General features: G+C 44.9%; 3 protein-coding genes across 11 annotated transcripts in view; 2 read left to right on the forward strand and 1 right to left on the reverse strand.

Annotated features, from left to right (window-relative positions):
* Positions 1 to 25,088, forward strand: part of wdb (widerborst) — a 182,100-nt gene that overhangs the window by 24,866 nt on the left and 132,146 nt on the right. Inside the window, exon 1 of one of the 9 annotated variants that reach the window (XM_065216479.1) lies at positions 813 to 1,800. The exons of 7 other annotated variants lie outside the window; for them this stretch is intronic. The gene's annotated coding sequence lies outside the window, so the exon portion shown is untranslated. Of the gene's footprint in view, positions 1 to 812; positions 1,801 to 25,088 lie in introns of those variants that run through there. One more of the 9 variants, XM_065216485.1, reaches the window with a different exon arrangement.
* On the reverse strand, positions 12,968 to 13,403 carry LOC135696912 (uncharacterized). Its single transcript, XM_065216447.1, has 2 exons — positions 13,214 to 13,403; positions 12,968 to 13,116 (listed from the first exon to the last, which is right to left on the reverse strand). The coding sequence occupies exons 1-2, from the start codon at positions 13,401 to 13,403 to the stop codon at positions 12,968 to 12,970; spliced, it is 339 nt and encodes a 112-aa protein (XP_065072519.1).
* Positions 22,645 to 23,735, forward strand: LOC135696913 (uncharacterized). The gene is made up of 2 exons (XM_065216448.1): positions 22,645 to 23,605; positions 23,714 to 23,735. The coding sequence occupies exons 1-2, from the start codon at positions 22,716 to 22,718 to the stop codon at positions 23,733 to 23,735; spliced, it is 912 nt and encodes a 303-aa protein (XP_065072520.1). The 5' UTR covers positions 22,645 to 22,715.

Here is a 25,088-nt window from a genome sequence, read left to right on the forward strand (position 1 = left end):
TAAAACCAAGATTTTTGTTCATGTCTATCTAATAATTCACCATATCGGTCGGCTTCAAAAGCTTTCAACTGTCCTTGTAGGAAATTTTCCCAGCTTCAACTTTACTGAAGACCACTTTTTGATTAAATGCAAGAATCGAAAGTTATCAATGGTTCAATGCGCTGATGTCTTATGATAATGCTCAATCAACAGCTCAGCAGGCAACATTGGTGTTTCTGGGGCGTTGAATCATGGCTACTATGTCACACTGTAAAATACAGTGTTGCCTACAGAGCAGCTGCTTGATCATGTCATAAGTTTACCAATCTCTTAAATAATTAATAACTTTTTCCTGTCTCGTTTTATATAGAAATGATCTTCAGCAAAGTTGTAGCTGAGAAAATTTTCTATTAGAATGGCTATCGAACTGTTTCGCAGCTCAATATGGAAAAGACTAGACGGCAATGAACAAAAAGTTGAGATTTCCCATAGTAATTTACATGTAAACTTCATATGGCTTGTGCGTGTTTCTGTGTCTGTTTCTAACCAAATGAGTTGTAACTTTGGGAGGCTAATCGGAACCCGATTTGAAACCATTTAAGCACTGTGGAGCGAAAAAGTCAAATTTTGCATTAGTCTAATGGACAGGTTCTCTTCGGTGACTTTCTCTTAGCATCTTCCCAGCTATTTTCACCTCACAGATTGACGAAAGAAGCTATTATCTAGCTTCTAATATGGCAATCACGACAAGAAACAAATTACTAATGAAAGAGAAAGTCGATGAAGAGAATCGGTCTGCAATGAATAACGTCAACACATATTAAGGAATGATTTTTGGAACCGATAATCTCATCGTTGATCATTGCACAGGTGAATTTCGCAAGGCAAAACACATAGCTGACTTTTTCGGTTTTTTTTTTTCGAATAACGAAAGTGCCATTTGCTGGCGACTCCGGAGTCGACCAGTTTGAATCGCTGATAGTATCAAAGGTGCTTGATAAGTGAATCGTGTTGACAGATAAAGCCATCAAATTGTGGCAAACATATTTGCCCACAAGCAACTCGTTCTATACACATATTCCAATGAATCATCAATCCATATCGCCAACCCTATCCCAATGCCGCATACAGCGAACGTGCGCCAAAGTAAAACAGAGAACGAAAATTCATGCCCCAAAGAGCTGAGCGCCGTGCGAGAGTGAGAGACTTTGGCTCGGTGAGCTCCCGCCGTCCAGTTAGTCACGTCAGTCCGTCAGTCAGTTCAGTGGGTGCCTACCTTTTCTCGTCGGACAACGGGCTCTCGTGAGTCGTCTCGTCGCTGTGTGCAAGAGTATCGCAAAAAAAAAGGACGGTCTTTTTCTCGGTCGGTCGGTCGAACGGTCAAATCCGGATTTAGTGGCGTGAAAATCCGGAAAATACGAAACTAGTGTCCCGTTGCTGGGTTGGAACCGGTGCCAAGTGCTGTGTCCCCTAAACTGGGGGAGGAAACGTTTTCCGCCAGAGTAGTGCCGCTGGCTCTGGCAGGTGAAGTTCCGGGGCGATTCTGAGTCTCCGGGCGAGAGTACTCGGGGGGAGACCGAGAAGGAAGAACGTGGCCACCAATTATCGAGAAGGTGGTAATCTTGCGTGGATTGCTGAACCGAGGCTGAATTAACCGTGTTTTGTGAGTGTGGTGTCGTAGTGATGCAATATAGAGTGCCGTAGAGGCCGTTTTTAACCCGATATCCTAGACTGGATTTTCTTGTTCGGTGAAAAAGAGGAACGGAAGAGGACGGCGATTCCCAGCGCCAGGTACCGTAATCGTGGCTCTCGTTGGCGCAGGTGAGTTTTTCCCCATTTCGGTCGGGTTGGTTTTTCCCGTCTCGGGGGTTCTGTGCCATTTTTCCACTTCATCTTCCCGACACGACGGGGTTTGTGTGGTGATGGCTTGCATCTGTCAGATTTTCTTCCTACTATTTTCCCTGTAGTTTTTTTTTATACGGTGTAGCATCACGTCGAAAAAAAAAGGCTAGCTGCTTTTAACTTGACGTACTTTTGAGTAGTAGGTTACGGAATTGCTTTAGTGTGAGTGTGCGTAACTCGCGCGTTATTGACAGTTCGCCGCACTACTACGGCCAACAACGGGTCCGTGTGTAGACTTTGAGGCCTTTTAATGTGACGGTATTCGTGAATCCGGATGGATCTCACCGATTCCCATTCATCCTTTGCGAGTGACAGAACACTACACTGGCCGCAGGTAAACATTGGAACTCACTCTCTGTTGCGCCGCGTTCCGATCCGATCGGAGGAGACCACCAGAAAAGTCTCCAATCTTGGCAATGATACAATGGTCGCTTGACGTAGGTTGCCTTTGGCTGCTACTGGTAGTTAGTTGATTATTTTTAATAGTAGAAGGAACGGTAAACGTCAAATTTGGGACCGTTACACCAATACTTCGGGGTCGGATCAGAAGGGCACCAATACACCGAAGGCGGATACGCTCGGGTACGGGGGATTATTGGGATTGATTTTTTCCTGAACTTTTCTGGTGTGGTGTGCTTCCTTCTCTCTTTCTCTCTCTCTCTATCGCTCTTTGGGTGGTTTTACGTGACCGACCCACGAGTAAGAAAGAAGTACCATCTCCTTGTATGTTATTGGTTTATTTTGACTGGTGGAGACAAATTCGGTCGTTGCAGGTGAATTATTGGGGTAGTAAAGCTTTCCGTCCATGGTACGGTAGATGATGGACTGTTTATGGGAGTTCGTCAGCGGATTTTTTGATTTTTATAACTTTGGGTTGTTCTGGAGGGAATGGGTGGTCTTGAAGGAATGCAAAGAGGGGAGCGTCGAAGTTTTATTGAATTTAGTTCTATGAGATCTCTGTAAACAAGCGGTGCCGGTGGTGTAGTGGTAAGCGTGATTACCTCTCACCCCAGCAGGCCTGGGTTCAATCCCAGTCGGCGCCGCCGGGATGTTCTAAGGCATAACATCTCTGATCACGCCTTCCTTCGGAAGGGAAGTAAAGCCGTTGGTCCCCGGTTCATGAGTTGATGGGTCGATAAGTAGGGTCCAGGTGTGGGAGCTGCCTTCCTGGCGTCGGTAGCATTGGTGCTCAGCACGGAAAACAAGATCGACGGAAAAACAAACCAAGGGAGATCTCTGTAAATCATCCAGAGACTGGACATTTTTTTACAATGCCTGAAGTGTTTTAAACTAGTCCTTGAGATTCACTGCTTGTATAGCCCCCCTGAATTGGTCCTAGAAGTCCCTGGATGAACTTGGCGGACAGGTTCGGGAGATTGCAGAAGACTTCAAAGGTAAATCCAGGATACCGAAGTTCCGGTGAACTTCTGTTTCCGGATCTGAGTCTGGTCTAGGAATCATGCTTAGAAGTCGTCTGGAGACTGCGGTTGAAAAACTTCAGGATTTCAGAAGTGAGTTCGGATGGCTGATGAGTGTCAGTAAAATCAAAACTAATTGTCCTGAAGGTTGTTTAAACAAGCCTTTTGAAAAAAATAAATAAACTGGAACTCGTCAAGAGTCTAAGTACCCGAGGTTTCAGAGATCGTCGGGAGGAAATCTGAAGCAATTCGATTAAACTTCTAAGGGGCCTCCCTTACCTCAGTCGGTAAAGGCGCAGCTACAAAGCAAGACCATGCTGGAGGTGGCTGGGTTCGATTCCCGGTCCGGTCTAGGAATTTTTCGGGTTGACAAATTTCTCGACTTCCCTGGGCATAGAGTATTATTGTACTTTCCACAGAATTATACTAATACAGGAATGGTACAGGCATCGAAAGCTCTCAATTAAAAACTGTGCAAGGGCATCTAGAGTACTAAGTTGAGAGCACGCAATAAGCTAATATGCGATAAGCAATACGCTTGAAATGCGAAGAAGAAGAAGAAGAACTTCTGGGACCGGAATCGGGTTTGATCTAAGACATTTTTAGAAGTCTACCGATGAGTTTGGACAGGGTTCTGATGGACTTAAGATGTGAAATATGAGAGAAAATTGTTCTAAGAACTTTGGCATAGCTCACAAAGTCCTGTCTACTCAGCCTTGGTGTTATCTTTCTCAAGGCCATATGGACTCTTTGGATTTGCTCGGGAAAACTTCTGTATGCGCCCTGAAGACCCTCTGGTCTAACCCTGAAAACTCTCGATTTTTGCAGCTGCTCTGAAGTCTCTCTGGACGCGTTCTGGGTAATCTTCGAAATCTACCCAGATGACTTTACTTGGGTGGAAAATGTTTTGAACTCCGTCTAAAGCGCCTGTGAACTTTTTTTTTTTTTCTTTGGATTGTTTTCCGTCGATCTTGTTTTCCGTGCTGAGCACCAATGCTACCGACGCCAGAAAGGCAGCTCCCACACCTGGACCCTACCTATCGACCCATCAACTCATGAACCGGGGACCAACGGGTTTACTTCCCTTCCGAAGGAAGGCGTGATCAGAGATGTTATGCCTCAGAACATCCCGGCGGCGCCGACTGGGATTGAACCCAGGGCTGCTGGGGTGCGAGGTAATCACGCTTACCACTACACCACCGGCGCCGCTAACGCCTGTGAACTTGCTCGAAACCTTACTTAAGTATCCTGGGCACCTTCAGTAAGTGGTGCAGAGAGCCCACGTGAAAGCTTCCATCCTGGGCGGCTATTTGCTGCTGCTTTAACCTGGGCCGAGTTGCTAGATTTCCTTGTTGAGGCTCCGCCGCCATTACAGCTGGGTCTGCCTATGCTGCGATGTCCTGCCGAGTTCCAATCCAGCGCTTGCTTGCAGATTTCTGAACTTGCTCGATAAACTCTCTAAATTTGACATGATGGTTCTTACCCTGGAAGTTATTGGAACTTGCTCGGACTCTCTTTAGACTTACCCTTGATACACTCTGGACATGTTGACGTGAATCTACGGAATCTGTAGCAAATCAAAGAAGTGTCAGTACTGAAAGTCTTCTGAATCCTCCCAAAAAACCCTCTGAACGTCTGAACGGAAGACTATCTGGACTGCAAACGTGCAAACCCCATAGACTTGCCCGGAAGATCATGTGAACTTGCTCAGAGGTCACGCTCTCGAATTGTACTAGGTCTTAAGGGGGATCTCCTGGATTTGTCCTATAAGTTCTCTATATTGTTTAAGCCCTCCGTACATGTCCTTAACGATGCCCAATTGGTTCTTAGTCTAGTTTCGCAAATTCCGTTGGTCCTTTTAGCATAACTCGGAACTGTAAATGAGTGCAAATTGTTCCAGTTGCATCTCGTAACCTCACGTTTTACCTGTTCAACAACTTTGAGGTCCTATTTTAGAGTCATAACTATATTCAAATCGGTCTCAAAATGCATCGTGTCTTCTAGATTCACTTATTTGTATCGATCTACAGCACGTCTTTTCGTAGGAAACCTCCATCCCCTTGGTGGGACCAGCAATGCACAGAGGTTTATCGTGAAAAGTCCGTCGCGTTTAAGCTTTTTCCGGAAACGTGGAACACCCAAGCATTTCGAAGCGTACTTGGCTCTTGAACGCCAACTCAAGAGCCTCATCAAAGCCAATAAATGCGGACACTGGAGGCAATTCGTGGACGGATTATCGCGCGAAACGTCGATGAATACGCTTCGGAACGCGGTGCGATGGATACGTAACCGGTCTTCAAACAACGAGAGCGAGGAGTACGCGGATCGCTGGATTCTCAAGTTAGCGCGGCGGAACTTTTTATTTGATTACGTTTTGAAACGTTGGTGAACAGGTAGATTGAGGTTAGGGTGACGCCACTGGATTGTTCATTAGATTTGGTGGTTGACTTACTTCTAGAATGCTTATACTGGAAACGAAACTAGCTCAGAGAGTGAGTCACTTTTACTTCAGTTGTGGCTCACTTTTACTCATTCGTATGGAGGAATTTCTAAAAGCGTAGGTAACTCAGCGCATGAGTAATCTACGCTTTCATAATTTTCTCCATACGATTGAGTAAAAGTGATTCACTTGAGTAAGATTCGTTTTCCGTGAAGATCCTATCGAATCAGTCTAATGGAACAGAAATTTTAAAACTGCTTATCGAACAAGCAAGGTGAATGTGAGTGTGGCTGCTATTCAAGAAGTACGGTGGCTTAGATCTGGATAACGTGAATTCAGGGCGGTAGATCCTATCGCCAACACATCGTTCAAATGCCATATCTACTACAGCGGTGGCGATAGAGCAGAACACGGAGTTGGTTTCGTAGTGATTGGGAAACAGATGAAGCGGGTTATGCGGTGGAAACCGGTTAGCGAGCGCATCTGCGTTTTGAGGATTCGTGGCAAATTCTTCAATTACAGCCTGATCAACATCTACGCACCGACTAACGATAAATCCGACGACGTGAAGGACGCGTTTTATGAAAGCCTGGATAAAACCTATGATGAGTGCCCTAAACACGACGTGAAGATTGTCATCGGAGATACAAACGCGCAGGTCGGAAGAGAGGACTTCTTTCACCCAATCAATTCACTCTGCAACGAATGACAATGGCCTGAAGCTGATAAACTTCGCTGCTGATCGTGATATGGCCATCAGTAGCACCCACTTCACACGCAAGGATATCCGAAAGCACACCTGGAGACACCCTAATGCCGAAACATGCTCCCAGATCGACCACGTGTTGGTGGATGGTCGGCATTTCTCGGATGTCGTAGACGTCAGGACCTTCAGGGGTCCTAATATCGACTCGTATCACTACCTCGTTGTCGCGAAAATTCGAGCGCGTCTATCGACCGTTGCTGCAGAGTACCACCAGAAGCTGAATGAGCGGATAGCGGAAATCAACGTGAACAAGAATCTCAACAATCTGTGGGAAGCTGTCCACGGAGCGGTGAGCACAACAGCACGAGAGGTGATAGGTACAGCTCAGAGGCGCCCCCGGAACGGGTGGTTTGACGAGGAGTGCCAGCGAGTGACAGAGGAGAAGAACGTCGCCAGAAGCCGGATGTTGGTGTCTGGTACCCGTCAGAACAGAGAGCGGTACAGGGTAGCAAGGTCAGTCGAGAAACGAATCCATCGCAGGAAAAAAAAAGGCAGTACGAGGAACGCGTTATTGCTGAGGCGCAAGAAAGTATGGAGCAGAATTATATGCGAAGGTTCTACACAACTGTCAATGACGTGAGGAGTAAGACAGCGCCGTCTCCCGCCATGTGCTATGAACGTGAAGGTAATCTGCTGACAGATAAAACGATGGTGGCTGCCAGGTGGAAGGAGTACTTCGAGACGTTGCTGAACGGAGAGAACGAGAGAGCATCTACAAACAGAACACACATCGACGACGATGGTCAAAAAGAGGTGAAAAAGGCGATAAGAGAGCTGAAAAACAGTAAGGCTGCGGGGAAGAACGAGCTCCCGACCGAACTTCTCAAACACGGAAGTGAGCAGCTGCACCAGATGATCCACCATATACTGCTCAAGATATGGGAGGAGGAAGAATTGCCCGCTAGTTGGTTGGATGGTCTCGTTTGTCCCCTCTACAAAAAGGGACACAGACTGGAGTGCGCCAATTACAAAGGAATCACGCTTCTGAATTCGGCGTACAAAATATTATCACGTGTTCTGTTCAACAGAACAGGCTGGTTTTCGTGAGGGTCGATCAACGACGGATCAAATGTTTACCCTGCGTCAAACCCTTGAGAAGTTCCGGGAATACAACTTGCAGACTCATCATCTGTTCATAGATTTCAAGGCAGCGTACGATTCAGTAAAGAGAAACGAGCTATGGCAGATAATGCAAGAAAACGGTTTTCCGACGAAACTAATTAGGCTGATTCGTGCAACGCTGGATGGTTCGAAATCATGTGTACGGGTTGCAGGTGAGATTTCGGCCGCGTTCGTGACCTTAGATGGGTTGAAGCAGGGAGATGCTCTTTCGAACTTGCTATTCAACATCGCCCTCGAAGGAGCGATTAGGAGAGCTGGCGTGCAAAGGAACGGTACCATCATCCCAAAGTCGCACATGCTTCTTGGTTTTGCGGACGACATCGACATCATCGGAATCGACCGTAGAGCAGTGGAAGAGGCGTTCGCGCCCTTTAAGAGGGAGACAGCGAGGATTGGTCTCACGATAAATTCTACCAAAACGAAGTACATGGTCGCCGGTAGAAAACGTGGGAGCAATAGTGGTGTTGGTAGTGAAGTGGTGCTAGATGGCGAAAAATCTTGGTACTTTAGTGACGTGCGATAATGATGTTACCCGCGAGGTGAAAAGGCGTATTGCAGCCGCGAACAGGGCTTTCTACGGGTTGCGTAGCCAGCTGAAGTCCCGCAGCTTGCGTGAAATTCGCGCTGTACAAGACGTTGATTCTGCCGGTAGCCCTTTAGGGCCACGAATCGTGGGCATTGAAAGAGGCCGATCGGAGAGCTTTCGGAGTCTTCGAGCGTAAAGTGCTGCGAACAATACCCGGCGGTAAACTGGAAAATGGCATCTGGTGGCGTCGCATGAATCACGAGTTGTACCAAGTATATAACGGCATGGATATTGTGAAGCTTATAAAACACGGCAGGCTACAGTGGGCTGGGCATGTGGCACGAATGCCGGAAGAGCGTCAAGCGAAGTCAATATTCAGCAGGGAACCCGGAAGAGGACGTTGGCTTCGGGGTAGGCCACGCACGCGTTGGCTTTGTGCAGTTGAGGAGGACATTAGGTCCTTGAATGTCCAAGGCTCAGGACCGAGATCAATGGAGACGGTTTCTTCGTTCGGCGCAGATTTGAATTCAATGAGTCGTCGCCCATCAGGTACTCGAATAAGCATTCAGCATCTGCAAATATTGCCAATAGTTCGAAAACAGTACTGCTGCAGGTACTGCGATCCCGAATCGAAGAAATGACTGGTTTGACGGCGAAATGTAAACTGTCAGTAGAGGAGAAGAATGCAGCACGGGCGAGAATGCGCTGCAGCACCGCACGAGATTGAATGTGGAGCGCATCAAGCATGAAGCATCAGCAGGAAGACCGAGATCGCGAGGCGATGGAAAATCTGTACCGCGTAAGCGACACACGGAAGTTCTACGAGAAGCTAAAAAGTTCGCGCAAAGACTTCGGTAACCTTCTCACGAACGAGTTTGAGGTGATTGAGAGGTGGAACCAGTACTATAACGAGCACCTCAACGGTGATGCAGCAGAAAACGAAGGTGGCATGGCAACAGACCTTGGAGCACGCGCAGAAGACGACAGGCTATCGGTCCCTGATCTTCAAGAAGTTGAGGAGGAGATCGAGAACAACAAAGTAACTGGTGTAGATCAACTACCAAGTGAGCTATTACAATACGGTGGCGAAGCACTGGGTAATTGCCAAGATTTTGGAGGAGGAGTGGATGGAAAGTTTCGTATGCCCAATCTACAAAGAGGGCGACAAATTGGATTGCTGTAGAGAGAGTTCGTGGGCAATACCATGGGTGCCCGTGCTACCACGCACCAAATTTTCGATCGAGTCCAGCTATGGCACATTAGGCACGAGTACGGATTTCCGGACAAACTAACGCGATTGGTCAAGGCGACGATGGATCGAGTGATGTGCCTTGTCCGAGTATCGGGGACACTCTCGAGTCCCAGTGAATCTCGAAGGTGGTTACGGCAAGGTGATGGACGTTCGTGTCTTCTATTCAACATCGCGTTAGAAGGTGTGATCAGAAGAGCTGGGATAGGCACGAGTGGCACGATCTTCAGGAAATCCATCCAGCTTCTTGGCTTCGCCGATGACGTCGACATCATGGCACGAAACTTTGAGACGATGGCGGAAGCGTACATCAGACTGAAGGCTGAAGCTAGGCGGATTCGATTTGCCATCAACGCATCGAAGACGGAATACATCAGAGGAAGAGGTTCTAGGAAAGACAATGTTAGCCTCCCACCCCGAGTTCAGATTGACGGTAACGAAATCGAGGTGGTCGATGAGTTCGTGTATTTGGACTCACTGGTGACCGTTGAAAACGATGCCGGCAGAGAAATTCAAAGGCTCATTATGGCAGGGAATTGTGCCTACTTTGGACTCCGGAAGACGCTGATTAGACCGGTGGTGTCCTCTACAGCCACGAGACCTAGACTATGCTCGTGGAGGACCAAGGCCCTTGGTGTTTTCGAACGGAAGGTGTTGCGTACCATCTATCTACGGTGGAGTGCAGATGAATTACGGAACGTGGAGGAGGCGAATGAACCACGAATTGCACCAGCTGCTAGGAGAACCATCTATCGTCCACATTGCAAAAATTTGGCGACTACGGTGGGTTGAGCACGTCGTAAGAATGCCGCACGACGACCCAGTGAAAATGTTTCTCGAAAGCAACCCAACAGGAACAAGAAGAAGAGGCGCGCATCGGGCAAGGTGGATCGACCAAGTAGACTTTCGGACCCTTCGCAGACTACCAGGCTGGCAATGTGTGGCCATGGATCGAGTAGAGTGGAGACGACTTCTTCGAACAGCAGAGGACAACAAGGCCTTAGCCTGATTGGTAAAGTAAGTATCACCACCATCGGACAGAGAAGACAATCCCCAATCTATCGGTATCGTTCAACTGCGTATAATCGAGTCTGACCTGTACAATTATTCAAGGAAGCTGCACTGCAGACATAAGGTCTCCGCAGTTGGTCTCGTCGGTCTCCTAACCATCGTCCAAAACCATGTTTCGGCAGCTCTGGACGAACCTAGTCGATACATGGAAGAGTCATAGCATATGCCAGCGGCGATCGAAAAGACTGCTAAGCGGAAAAACTTTTCACAATGGATCACTCCGATTACGATCAGCCGATCTAGACTGTGTCTATCCGCCTATTGCGACATTGTTCCCATTTTGGCACAACAACGGCTAATGGCCGACACGACAACGACGGCGGCCTGCATTCCTCCACGAAAGGCCAACCGTGTCTCGCTGTGTGTACATACAGCCTCCGTCAGAGCGTCGCGAGCGTAATAAATCTTCACCCAGCACTTGCACCATCCGTGTGTGCACGTGACATTGAAACCCCGCCGACCGAAAAACTCTCGAGTCCCAGTGAGTATCTTTGCATCTATGTCGTCATCATCATCATCGTCGTCTTCTACCTAGCTACCTACTGCCGACTGGCTGGTGTGAGACGCCCTACAGTGTGTAGGCCAGCCAGTAGGAGGGTGCACGATTCTCCACGAAACAGATGATTGCTCTGTTGTCGTCGGTTGGTGCAGCTTTCTGAATCAGATCCCGGTGTGGGTTTCGGCATTGGGTGTGGCAAATAGTTTGCGATCTGAACCACGCGGCCGGAATCGTGTCGCGACGGCACACTGCACACAGCAGCATGGTCGATTATTTTTGGGTGTAAATCAAATTATTTTTAAATACGGTGCTCTTCTAGGCAAGCCATGCAGAAGCGGGAAAAAAGCAGCGTTCCTCCACGGTTGGCTTGACGCGCGCAGACTTTTCACATTGGCCCCCTTTTTTTTTCGTTCGGAGTTCTCGCTATCTTTGTGCGATACGCGTCGGGTTTTGGATTGGACCAAACGCCACCTGTGGTGTGGTGGTGATGGTGGTGCCTATCTACGTTTGGTGGCTGCCGTGAAGGTGGAGGTCAGATTGAGCGAAAATATTTATGCTATGCTGGGGGCGATGCTTCGTCGCAACTGATAGTGGCGATGCACGGTGGGTTGGATGTTCTTGAAATCTAAATAAAATTAATGCTTTCAAACTGAAACTACACTACCCAGCGGTAAGTTTGGCACGATGATATTTTTGGTGGCCTTCTTTATATAAAGACATCGAGAACCTTGGGAAAAGTTATGAACTCTATATTCAGCAAAGACCCAAGCGATCCAATTTCACCCTGGCAACTGACATCTGCACCCGGAGATCGTGTCGTCGATAGGAAAATCTTGTAGTGGTTGAAGGTTGTAAGGCGCAAATAAGAGAAAAACCCAACTGGTATGATGGAGTAATGAACAACGAATGAAGATAATTTATTTCTGCTGATTATAATGCTTGCTATGATTGAATGGATACTTATCCTAGGTTGCTTCGTTGTATGCAGTTCGAATCTGCTCTCAACACTCCTCCTCAACGAAGTCAACGATTGCCTTCCAGATTTCCTTGGACGCCAATCGCATTTCGATGTCTTTCCAGCTTCACCGATGTCCAGTCCAATGGCTCAGTCATCAAATCGGTTTCCATTTGAGCGGTTAGTAGATACCGCAAATCGATAATCCCTTTGTATACGTACACCCAACTGGGGGATGTAAGATTCTCTTACAATTATGTGGGATTCATCATCAGAGGATGTTAGTGGAGACCGCATGAACCGAGGATGCGATATACCTAGCTGCGGTCCAATGCAAGAAAATTGGAGACCGAAAAATGTAGAGTGTATTAGTGAGGTAAATTAGTTATGTCGGAAAAAATTGAAAACAGACTGCCGGCTGGACTCGAACCACGAACGTTGCGATCAGACCTGTGCTTTCTCCACTGCTCTCTACATGCTTCTGAATATGGAGAGCCTAAAAGCAAACATGAAGCGCTCATTTTTTTCGCATACTCGACTTCGTATGCTTTTTCTGCTGGAGAGATTCGAGGCAAGTGTGTGCGTCGTTCTACAATGTTCTACAATGTGCGTCGTTCTACAAGCTTACTGGTATAGTCGAAAGCGTAGATAGAACACGAAATAACAAAGACAAAAAACCATTACATCGCCTGCATGGTCAATTTCTAACATTCGTTGCGATGTTCATGAACAGAGGATGATAGGAAACGGAACTAACATTCATTGTAATAGATTTTTGGTTTGCGTGTAGATCTTTGGCAAACGCATGCTTCGTGCCAATGTGTTTCGACCTCCTTTCCATGCGATCGGACTGGACCATCTTGATGCAGGATGGATGCAGGTTTCACCTCCGTCCAGTCGCGGTTTGTTGGTTTGGAAACCTTTCTTCCCAGCAATGAAGTCGTAAGGCAGATGTCTGGCCGCGTGTTGACACCGACGTACAGCATACTACTTACCAAGCTACGATTCATTGGTAGGCAGTTCTTCCTCCTTCTTTTGCTTTACGCGTAAGCTGGGTCGAGTGGAATCTTGGACGGCTTCGCGTGTTCGTGCCCAAACCGCTCCACAATCTTGTCGATGTAACCGGCCTGGTTCAACACGTAGTGTCCGTCTTGCTCCTCGATGCGTATCCCAAGAAACAGTCGTAGCTCTACCAGAGAATTTTGAACTGATTGTCTCGAATTCTTCTTTTGAGTGGCAGCACACAACCATGGCATCAACGTAGATCAAGATGTAACTGCGGTTACCACGGAAGGATCCGATTCGGCAGGATAGAACAACATCTTCTTGAACGTGCTGTCGATTTTTCCGGTTCCAGCCCGGTGCCGATTGCTTCAGCCCGTAGATGCTGCGTTTCAACCGACAAACCTTGTCGCCGTCCGCATCTAGCTCGGCATACAAATAAGCAGTCTTGATATCCATGTGCTGCACCAGCATGTCATCCCGACTGGCAATGGTCTAGATGGTACGAAGAGTAGTTTGCCGAGCAACGGGAGCGAATACCTCATCGTAATCCGTCCCATATTTTTGTGTGAATCCTTGTGCAACCAACCTGGCATTGTAAAGGGTGTCCACGATGAAATTGCCACACTATGAAATTGCTCTAACTTTTTAACCGTTGGGTAGAATTTAATGAAAATTTGGGTGGATTTAGTTCATAGTGCATTATTTACATCCTGCAAGTTTTAAAGTCCTGTGATCAAAACTCGCGGAAATGAAGTCGAAAGAACAGCTCGTGCGTGATAAAATCTTGCGCATTCATCACGAGAACAAGGATCTCTCGCATCGTTCCATCGCTAAAACGTTGGGAATCGCGAATTGCACGGTGTCGCGAGTGATTAAGCGGTTCGAGGAACGGTTGACCACCGATCGGAAGCCCAGAAGTGAAGGAAAAAGTATTCCGTACAACACCAAAAATCACAACCGCGTAGTTGGGGCCTTCAACCGAAATCCGAACGCCTCCGTTAGGGATGTGGCTAAGAAGCTGCACCTAAGCCGAAGTTTTGTCCAGAAGGCCAAAACTAAGGCTGGGCTTCGAACGTTCAAGGTACAAAAGGCCCCTAATCGCGACGAGAAGCAGAACAAGTCCGCCAAAACCCGTGCCAGGAAGTTGTACCTCAACATGCTGACGAAAGTTGAATGCTGCATCATGGACGACGAAACATATGTGAAGGCCGACTTCAAACAGATCCCCGGCAACCTGTTTTTCACGGCCAAGGATAAGTTCAGCGTTCCGGAGCATGTCCGCACTCAGAAGATGTCCAAATTTGCGAAGAAATTCCTGGTTTGGCAAGCCATCTGCACGTGCGGGAAGCGGAGTGCACCTTTCGTGACCCAGGACACGATGAACGGACAGGTGTACATAAAAGAGTGCCTCCAGAAGCGGCTGCTTCCTCTCCTGAAGGCCCACAACGTCCCAACAATCTTCTGGCCGGATTTGGCCTCATGCCACTACTCCAAGGACGTGCTGAAGTGGTATGCGGACAATAAGGTCAATTTCGTGCCGAAAATGTTCAACCCTCCCAACACTCCGGAGCTCCGCCCCATCGAGAAGTACTGGGCGATTATGAAGCAGCACCTTCTTAAACGACCTAAGGTAGTGAAGACAGTCGAGGAACTGAAGAAAGTATGGGTTTACATGCAAAAAACGGTTGATTCACAGGTTGTGCAGAATCTTATGACCGGGGTTAAGGCCAAGGTGCGGGCATTTGCGTATGGACTGTAAATAAAATACGAGTAAAATGGTAAAATGAAGTTTAGTAGTTATTTCTCAATCCCTGAAAATTTGATGGCAATCGGATGAAAACTCGAATTTTGCGAATCAATTTTGTGTGTGGCAATTTCATCGTGGACACCCTTTATCGCACTGTGTTGCCATTTTCGTCGAGCTTTTTCTTGAAGGTCATTTACATTTTTACAATTTTACATTCCCTGAAAAAAAACTGGAAATCTCAGGGAATTTTATCATTACTTAAGTTTTTTTTTTATTCCCTTGTCAATTAAATCTTTCAGAAAAGAATGTTTTGATTTTTTTCAAAAAATAATTTCAGAAATTTCAAACATGTTTTACTGCCATTAACTGTACCTTCCTCCATATTCTCTTTTACCCAATGAACTTTGTAATGCCGGAACGAATTTATCTTCAGTATCAATATAAATTTTAAAAGTTCTGGGGCTTGAGTTGTTCTTTTTTAGGTTCTGGAAGATGGATATTTTTAACAGGTTTTAACCTTAAGTACAATTTTTTGAAACCCTGGACCAAACTAGGATCAAAAATCTAGACCTAAGATAATTATTCGAGATGTCGGACATTGAACATTTTCCAAGCCTCCAGATTTGAAAGAAAACAAAAAACGAAACTTCAAGAATTAATTTGATGAAGATTTTCATCGAACTTTAAGAATAGTTTGAAAGCAATTCGGAGATTTTTTAATTATTATTATAGTCACTTGGCTTGTCTGGCGATTCTGGGATGTTAATCACTACACTGCCTATAATCGCATATGAGTCCCATATGGAAAAAAGTAGGCATTTAGAAAATGGCCGTTACGAAGTGCAATTTCAATGTAATTATTGAAAAAATCGTAGTAAATCTATGAATATTTTTTTTAAAGTTAAAATCCAGAGGCGTCCCGTGCCTCATTTGTTTACCTGTGCACCAAACTTTGTTCGTTATAGTTTTCCACCACATATTAGTTTTTGTTTTTTTTTTCAATGCTCCATGAATTCGAAGGACATATTCTCAATTACTATATTAATCACTGCTTAACGTAACATTTGAAGGGCTTATCATCTTGTGTAAACAAAACTTATGTGGTCCTTTTCGCGCTCACCGATGTAATAGGAATTGTAAAACTTAACTAATTCTCGTTTTTATCACAAAGCTAACTCTTTCGGCTGAAGTGTAATAAAGAATATCCGCCAAACACTTCCGAAACCATTTTTTGATACAAAACAGTGTCAAAATCTAGAGAAAATTCATGAAGTCGTCCCCTGGGTAGCAAACTTGAATTAATCAACTCTTTATTTATCAGAACAACACTATCAGAATGAACCAGGGGAAGCTCATAAGTTTTGACAGGCGCACCGGCGGAACCAGTGTTGCCAGTATTCCAGATTTATCTGGATTTTCCAGATTTTCAGTCGTCTAGCCAGATACACAGATCACGTTTAAATCCAGATTTTTTAAATATGTTTATGCAATTAATGGACCCTCTAATCAAAAAATAAAAAGCCAAACTTATTACTTTACTTACTAAAGGCCATCAACGTTGGACATTATTGCAACATCATACATGGAATTGTTACAACATGTTTGCAATGGGTTGCAGAATCTTGAAAATTGAGACATTTTCCAAACATTATTGCTTGTGAAAAATCCCCAAATTTTAAAAAATATCGAGCCAGGATTTTTTTGTGTGTTTCTGTTAAGATTTTGGCTATAATTATTTGTTAATTATTGGAATCCTGGATTTATAAAAATCAATATTTCAATATGGAGGAATTTTCACAATTTTGGAATTTAGAGAAACCGAAAACTATCCAGGATTGAGAAAACAATAAATTGAGCTTTGGAAAATTAGCAAGGCTTTTGAATCTAGACAACCACCAGGGCTTTGAAGTATGTTCGTGATATTTTTGAGGATAATTAATTAGATGTTTAAATATAATTTTAAAGTACCTTTGAATATTGAGTTACCTTAGCACTCTGAAATACTTTAGAATTCTGAATTGCCCTAGATTTCAGAATTTTAAGGTAATTCTGAAAATAGTTTACAGTGAAGTGTAAGTATGCAGTCTGTACAACCTTTGATTGAAGTGAAGACGGTATAAATTGTCTTTTGTAAACTCTGATGACAATTGCATGGAGATTTTGGTGAAGAAGGGAAATAGTTAGAATTTGGAAGAGAAATCATAGGAAATTCATAAGATGAAACTTAAGGAGAATGCTGATATCAATCGGGAGAATAATTTCAATGGAATTCTGTCCAATGTTTCTATGGAGATTAGGTTTTATCAAGTTTTAAGAAATCTGGCAATTTCTGGGAGACTTTCAAGGCAATTTTGGCAAAGTACTTGAGTACTTAGAGTATACTGAAGAGGATAAGTCTGAGAAGAATGTGGCGGTCACTCTGAAGAGCGTACCAAGGAAAGTATTAGGAATATTCTAAGGGAATTTCATGGAGACAAAATTATGCAAATTCTTGGAAATTATTACCAGTTTGAGGGAATTGTGGAATCAGAGAGCGATTTATAAGAGATAACAAGAGATAATGCTAAGCACTCTTTGAATGTTACTGAAAAAGTTTGGATATTATCAAGATTAGTTTAGGGGAATCCAGAATATAAGTATGATTAAATTCTAGGATGATTAAAATTGAACTCTGTAAATTAAGTACATTCAGACTAACAAAAAATGGCATGATCTGGGACCCAGGAAAAATATAAATTCCAGAATTTAGAATCATTTCAAGATCCTGAGACTTCAAAAATGACGCTTTTAGACTTTCATTTTAGTTATATAATAATATTGTGAGTGAGTACCACGATGTTAGGCTTTGATTCTCACTTCAGCCAGGAGAATTTTTTGCTGGAAATAAAATTGCCTACTGGTCTACCGAGTGTTGTGAGTTGACTGATGTCAAGAATGAAATTGGAAGTCTGATCAATCTTAGAGTAATATTAGAATTATATAGAACTAATAAAATCTTTAAGACATATTCTGGTACTGCATCAAATAGTAAGGACTAAATCGACTATTAGTAAAAAAATCATCCCATCAAAGTTGGTTGACTCTCTGCTGCTTCTGAATTCTAAAAATATGTTCTGTAGTATTTTACCAAAAATTTAAATCAATTTTGAAATGCTGCGTAATGGATATTTAAACTTTTCCTAACTTTTGGATGATTTTAGCTATGCTAACAAGTTGGCTTTATATATATTTTTTTAAACATGGATTTCATAAACATTCTGGTAGACTTTGAATAAATTCCAGATGATCATCCTGACCGATTTTTACGGGAGATTGGCCCATCCCTTTGATTTCAATAGCATTATGTTAAAAACAGGGTTTTTGGGAGCATTCCAGATTTTTTCAATTTTTTTTATTTTGACTTGTCCAGATTTTTCTGAAATGACGTGGCAACGCTGGGCGCAACCATCGGTAATTGAGAGATTTACAACTGACAAGAGAGTGAGAGCGAGCTTTTGCGCTCTCTTTCTCCATTGCTCTCTTTGTCTGCAATCAGATATCCAAGTGCACAGCGAGAAATGCACGCTTTAGGCACCCATACATCATAAATGTTCTTCTAATTTAAACTCACATTCAAACCGGCCTGCAAGTATGATACACGTCCAAAGCGTACCAGACTGCTGTTTCCGTGTTGTTCCCGTTTGACGCGTGACGCGTTGTTACTTCAAAATTGACGAAATCCACATGAAACTTATATGCGATTATACGCAGTACAGCCGGGACCGTCCCCATTCGAAAGAGAATTCCAAGGGAGGTCTGGGAAGAATTGTGAGAACAATTTTAAGTGAAACCTACGGACTGCTTTCAAGACAGTGGTCGAATCAGTCCAGAAGAAAACTTCAGCGGGCTTCTGTATGGAATGTACCACCTTCTCGTATAGATTCGACAACTCCAGACGTGCGATAGTATGCGTTTTGGTCAACGGAGCCACCTAGGACTTGGACGTCAACAGCTGGACTCTAACGGCTCCGGCAGACTCTGACCGGACGTAGCAGCACGATCCATACGCTTTCAACGACGCATCGGAGAAAAAGTGGAACTGGAATGATGTTAGCCAACGATACAGAGTGAGGAATCCGAGTTCCATGGAATTCTGCGGAACGTACGACATAACTTTCCGTTTGGTCAAAACGGGTGCTGGTAACGGCAGCTGAACCTTGAAACTCATCATGTTGGATATCGGTTCCCAGATGAGGTCATGGTAAGATGCGAATGCAATATATTCTTCGGGTATATCCGCTAAGACTTCAGGAAACCGGCCGCTGAAAGCATGGCGGACATTTTCTGGCGTAGGTGGATAGCGGATTCAACATCGTCGGCACCAGACAGGAAATCCTTCTGGGCTACCGTGGCAGCGGCTGGATGGTGCGAGTTGCAGTTCATACCTAGCGATTGGAAGGTCTGGACTGGGACGCCAGAGAATGAGTTGGTATTTGCCGATACATTTTCTCCACATCGGCCACGAATGCGATTTGGTGGATGCGGAATCTGATGTGGATCGACAGTAGGACTTCTTGAACGACGGGTCCAACTAGTTGTAGGTCGTTAACGGCGAATCCAGATGACGTCTTGCACGACTCGAACTTTCGTGGTGGTGCTGGATTCTGTGAACACCGGATGGTGTGGGATGTAGCAGTGCGGTTGGCTTTCGTCTACTGGATCCACCATTTTCATCATTTGATGAAGGCGTTGGTAGTCTTCCATAAAACGACAGTAGGCCTCTTTGGTGGTTGGATCTCGTTCGAGTCATTTTTCGAGATTCAGGGCTTGCTTCAGATTACGGTCCACAGTAGTGAGACAAACACGTGAAAGCAGCGCCCAGGTGTACTTCGGTGATCCGTTCTGTTCTCCAGCTCATCGGTGGTGCATCTTCATCCTTCATCAGAACCAGGCGTCCCTTTTCGATGATGACGGGTGGCTTATACCATTTCAGTTTGCTTCCAGTACCCTAGCCGATGGTACGGTATCGAGGATAAATCCACTTGAGGAACAGCCTTCAGAGCGGTGCCAACCAGGAAATGGCCGGGTGTTAAAGGGTCATAATCGGACGGGTCCCGTCGCTCAGCGGTGCAATTGGCCTTGAATTCAATTAGTGATAGGAGAGTTTCCATACCGTCGTAAGCAGGTTTGTGTGGACCTACGAGGTGGTTGAATCAGAATCGGTCCCCAATAATCGATGCCGGTGATTGCGAACGGTCGTGCCATGTTGATGCGGGAAGCTGGTAATTGACCCACGAACTGTTCCAGACATTTCGGTTGTGCACGGAAGCAGGTAACGCATGACTGAACAATCCTTTTGGCCCCTATGAGCCAGGTACCGGGTTCGGAGAATGCTAATCAGAAGCTGCATGGAGGTGCTTTTCGTGGAAGTGTTGAGCCAGTAGCATAGAGACACGATGTTTGCTGGGGAGGAGAATCTGGTGCTTTGTGTTGTACGGTAGTTTCTCTTGATTGAGTCGACCCCCGATGCGGATCAACTGGTTATCGGAGTCGTGATTTAGTTGAGACAGGTTTTCCTTGTTGCAGTAGATGCCATTCGTTGCTGAATTCTTGTTGTTGAACTCGCGAGATTTTTTTATCTAGTTCGTTTATTTTTAATGCTCAATCGAGTTAGCTTTACGGAGCCGATAATTCATTGTTCTTTGTTTGTAACAATGTCTTTGTTTGTCTAATATCCAGTAGGAGTTGGGCCAAATACACGCGGCTTACTCGAGGTTAGAGAGGTACATTGTCGAAAGACAGGAAAAGGGGAGGAGCTTGGGGGTAGGGTTGCGTTGTCTCATCAGAGCGATGTCGCCAGTATGAACGGTAGTGTGGTTCTAGATTCGTCTGGAGTACGACCGGCTATGGTGACCAGTGGGCGACGTTGAGACTCATCGAGACGGGGGACAAGACAAACAAAAACTAATAAAGAGATACAAAATACAAACGAATTAGATTCTTATACTAGACATTTGCAGAAACACATTAATCGACTGCATATAGCAGAGAGAACTTGCGAAATAAGTGCGTTTTCTGCTGCGTCCACTTCCTCACACGTCAGTCTCTCGGAGCCAGATCGATCAGCTGATTGTGCGTGTTAAGCGACGGAATGAAGAGAATCTGTTGGCAAGTTCGTCAATCACGGAGGGATTTTCCGTTGCACTGGTGACCGTAACTGGAAATTTTCGAACTTCGTGGAGTGTTTCAGGTGTCGTGATTTGGGATGAACTGTTGCGTTGGCCACGAATTCTTGTTGTGTTGTAGCCAGTCTGGTCCGTGCCACCATATGTTGCTCTGGAGGAGAAGAGCTTCTGCTGATGTGCCTCGCGAAATGAGGTCGTGGTTCCATTTGCAATTCTCTGTTGCGAGTTGAATTTTTGAAACCCGGTTGGCGACAAAGGTTGTCCAAGCCCAAGTCCAGTTGTAGAATCAACCCAAAAGAAAGTTTCGAGTTGAAGTTGAAGCGATGTGACGACTTTCTCATACAGCTGCGTGGCAAACAAGGCAAACAGCCCAAGGCGAGGGATGCTTTGTTGCTTTAAAGGTGCGATCTTTGATTTAGCTGTCAGAAGTGATACTTTTAAGTACTATTCCGGAAGCGTCGGTAGAACGAAGGTAAGCGCACACACCGTATGAACAAAATATCATGCTTGATATTGATTTTACAAGCTCCTTTGATATTGCGAGACTATTCACAACGTGCAAAAATCAAGCTGAGAGTTGACTCGACACTAAAATGATTCGATTGTACATCGTTTTCTTAGAAAGAGAAAGCATAGTTTGCTATCTCTTTTTAATCTTCACCGATGGCAGACGCGAAGGGACTGCTGCAAGCCATTATGAAAGTGTCGGTTACATTCGGGTGTAAAGCAAAAATCATTAAACTCAATCTCACCACAGTTTGGTGAGATTTGCAGTTGGTGAGTTTTGTTAGCTTGATATTCCGAGCTGCGATATCACAACTTGCAAAATCAACCGCAGTTGTTTGCTTGTTGATTTTTGTCTACGAAAATCAAGCGTGATCTTGGGCGTTGATGAGATTTGATTTTTTGATATTAATATTGCGTCGGAAAATAGGTGCAGTTAGGCTGATGTTGGATTCTGGAACATACTGCAGCGTTCTATGCGAAGATCGTTTAGAAGATTTAGTTGAGAGTAGTATGCTTTCTAGCTGATGGAGGTAGCTCTTGATCCCAGTCCCAGTATTTCCCGTCGTCGTCCTTCAATGTCCACAAGGTCTGCATAAAACAGTTTGGCAGAAGTAACCACTGGGCCAGGACCCCACAAAGTCACTTTCAATCGAAAATCGTCAAGCGACGATGAAGCTGTCAACCATCACTTTCAATTGAAACTCATTCGGTCTTCTCTTCGAGCAGATCCCCGTCAACATCAACAGAACCACTTTCGATCAGTTTTCATGCTGTTTGGTTTGGCTTAACTCTCGTGTTCATTTCTTCTTTCATTGTCAAATATACTTATCTTTGCATTGAAGCGATGCTGTTCGATCCAAATTCGTGCAGTTTTTATGACTTTTGTTGCTTGTTCACTCGGTTCATTTAAGCGTATGCGCATAGATTTGGGCACGTGGATGTCGGTGGTTTGTTTATCGATCAATATTCGTATTTTTTTTTAAATCGGGGTGACGCCTAGAGATCAAAAATTGATATGCGACGCCATTTTGAAATCCAATATGGCGGCTTCCAGTTTAAGAAAAAGTGTGAAATGCTGTCAAATACTTATCAATAAAGGTATTTTGGGAATCGGGATGATGTCTAGAGGATGAAAATCGATATCCGACGCCATTTTGAAATCGAAGATGGTGGTTTCCGATTTACGATAAAGTAGAAATACAGTCAAATACACATCGATATTGGTATTTTTGTAATCGGGATGAAGTCTAATTGATATGCGACGCCATTTCGAAATCCCAGTTGACAGCTAAGCCCCGTGCGTGAAAGACGTGTTTCTTTTATCCGTCTCGTTATCAGGTTACAAGCTAATGAGTTTTCTATCAGATGGGTGCTAAACGTGAGAACACCTTGGTAGTAGACTTTAGGGTGCTGCCGAAGCGACCAGATGCATCTGCCGTACAGAAATTCATGTACGGTGAGTTGAAACTGGACATAGCGGATGCCTTAAACATCCAGTTTCACAATGTTAGAAACTGTGTCTACGTCGAGATGGTAGATGCAGCAACAGCCAAGCGCTACTTTGCATCACACCATCTACAACACACTATGCAGTGCGAGAAAAAAGCTTACAAAATTCCCGTGTTCGTGGAAGACGAAACCGTTAACGTGAGAATCCATGATCTCCCTCCGAAAACACCTAACACGGTGATTATAGAAAGTATGCGACCATACGGTACTATTCTTTCCATCAGCAGAGAAATGTGGAAGAATTATTTTCCCGGCATCTACAATGGAGTACGTGTAGTACGGATGAAACTCAAACAACTCATCCCTTCCTATCTGACGATCGATGGTGAGACAACATTGATTACATATCGCAATCAAGCAAAAACCTGTAGGTTCTGTGGACAAAAGGCTCATCCCCGACAAAAGTGTAATAGCTCTACATCACGCATTACTGTCAATGACCCTACAGACGCAGGAAAGGTCACAAGCGATGAAAACAGTGAACAAACATTACTCGATACCAATCAAACCCAATCTACAATAGGCGAAACCAGCAAAAACACCCAGCACCAACACTCCGATGGAAACAATAGCGCACAAGAATCGACGGATAGTGAATCGGATGAATTTCTAACCGTCACCAACAAACGAAGGTTGTCAACGAAACAAAAACACAACAATGCGAAACGATATGTTACGAACCAGGGTTGCCAGAATCATGAATCAGCAGGAAATGAAAATTCGATGAAAGAAAAAGAAGACGAATTGTCAGTTCCGGACTCAAGAGTCAAGACGAGGAGCAAAAATAAGCAGCTAGGAAGAAAGTGAAAAAAAAAATGAATTTGAATTAACTGTATTCATATACTATTTTTCAGAGACGAACCAGCCTACGGCTGAAAGTATCTTTAATAAAGAAATCAAAAAATCATTTCGAAATCCATGATGGCGGCTTCCGATTTCAGATTAAGTGGGAAATACTGTCAAATACACATCAATATAGGTATTTTTGGAATCGGGATGGCGTCTAGAGGCCGGAAATCGATATCAGACACCATTTTGAAATCCAATATGACGGCTTCCTATTTCAGAACAAATGGGAAATGCTGATGCCGTCCCATCAATATGGATATAATTGGAATCGGGGGGACTTCTGGAGATTGGAAATAAATAGTGTTACCGTTTGTAACATTTGTTGATGTATTTCTGTATGTTTATCGTATTCTGCATGTCCATTTGAATTTGAATAATAATTGCCGATTTGATACCCCTAGTTTTAGTACACTATACCACAGTTTACTACCAACTGCTGGAACAGGTGATGAGCCAAAAATTTGAGTTCAGTGGAACATAAGAGAATGGGTACGAGAAGTACAGAGAAAGGGAACGGTGAGTAGCACGAAAAATTCTTCCACGACTTGCCAAGTAACCTTAAATGAGAGCAGTTGAACAAGCTAAAAAAAACCGTTAAGTTTTTGTTCTAAGTACGCTCGATCGAGGTGTTCGGCCAGATCACGCCGACAGGCCTTCCGTGGGCGATTGACCGTTGGAGAGCCAGTTCCGTTGGACGGCCCGGAGGATAGGACCACTTTGGACCTTTCCGTTACACCAGTGGTAGTTCATCGACCAGGGGTTGAAAGCTCGAAGTCATCTGAACGAGTTCCAACCGTGCCGGGACATAACCTCCCACCGAAGAAGCCACCTCTCCACCGTCCACCATTGTGAATTGGCATACCTACTGGCGCCACCAAACGCCCTTACTAAACCACCGTCACCATCACCAACACCGTAGTTTCCGGTTCAACCACGGCTAGCGTCTCCGCCGTAATCGCCACCACGACGGACGTTAACAACGCCGAATCCACCACCAGCCCGTACAGCATCACCACCGCCGTATCAACAACCACCAAGTGCAGCATCACCGCACAAAAGATCCAGCAGTCGCCGGCCGGCCAGGTAGTTGTAGAAAACATGCACTATACTGGCCACACACACACACACAATCTCTAAAATGTTATTCAGTAGCTTTTTCCATTCAATCACACTATAACCGAGTCCTGATTAGCCCGGTAAATCACTCCAGTCGACCTTGAGACTACGAATTGACCTCCAGATCGAGCTAGCCATCAAAAGAGGTCGTTGAATGACCCACCCTCATTGGTAGGCCGTTGCTTAGCCAAGCCCGCCGAGGTGTTTGTCCTGGTAGCCCCCTTGGTACCACACCCTAACAGTAACAATAGCCGACGCCATTTT

Source organism: Ochlerotatus camptorhynchus, unplaced genomic scaffold (genome assembly GCF_037179485.1).
Source record: "Ochlerotatus camptorhynchus isolate MF236.1 unplaced genomic scaffold, CSIRO-AGI_Acam_v1.1 ptg000063l, whole genome shotgun sequence".
NCBI classification, from domain to species: domain Eukaryota; kingdom Metazoa; phylum Arthropoda; class Insecta; order Diptera; family Culicidae; genus Ochlerotatus; species Ochlerotatus camptorhynchus.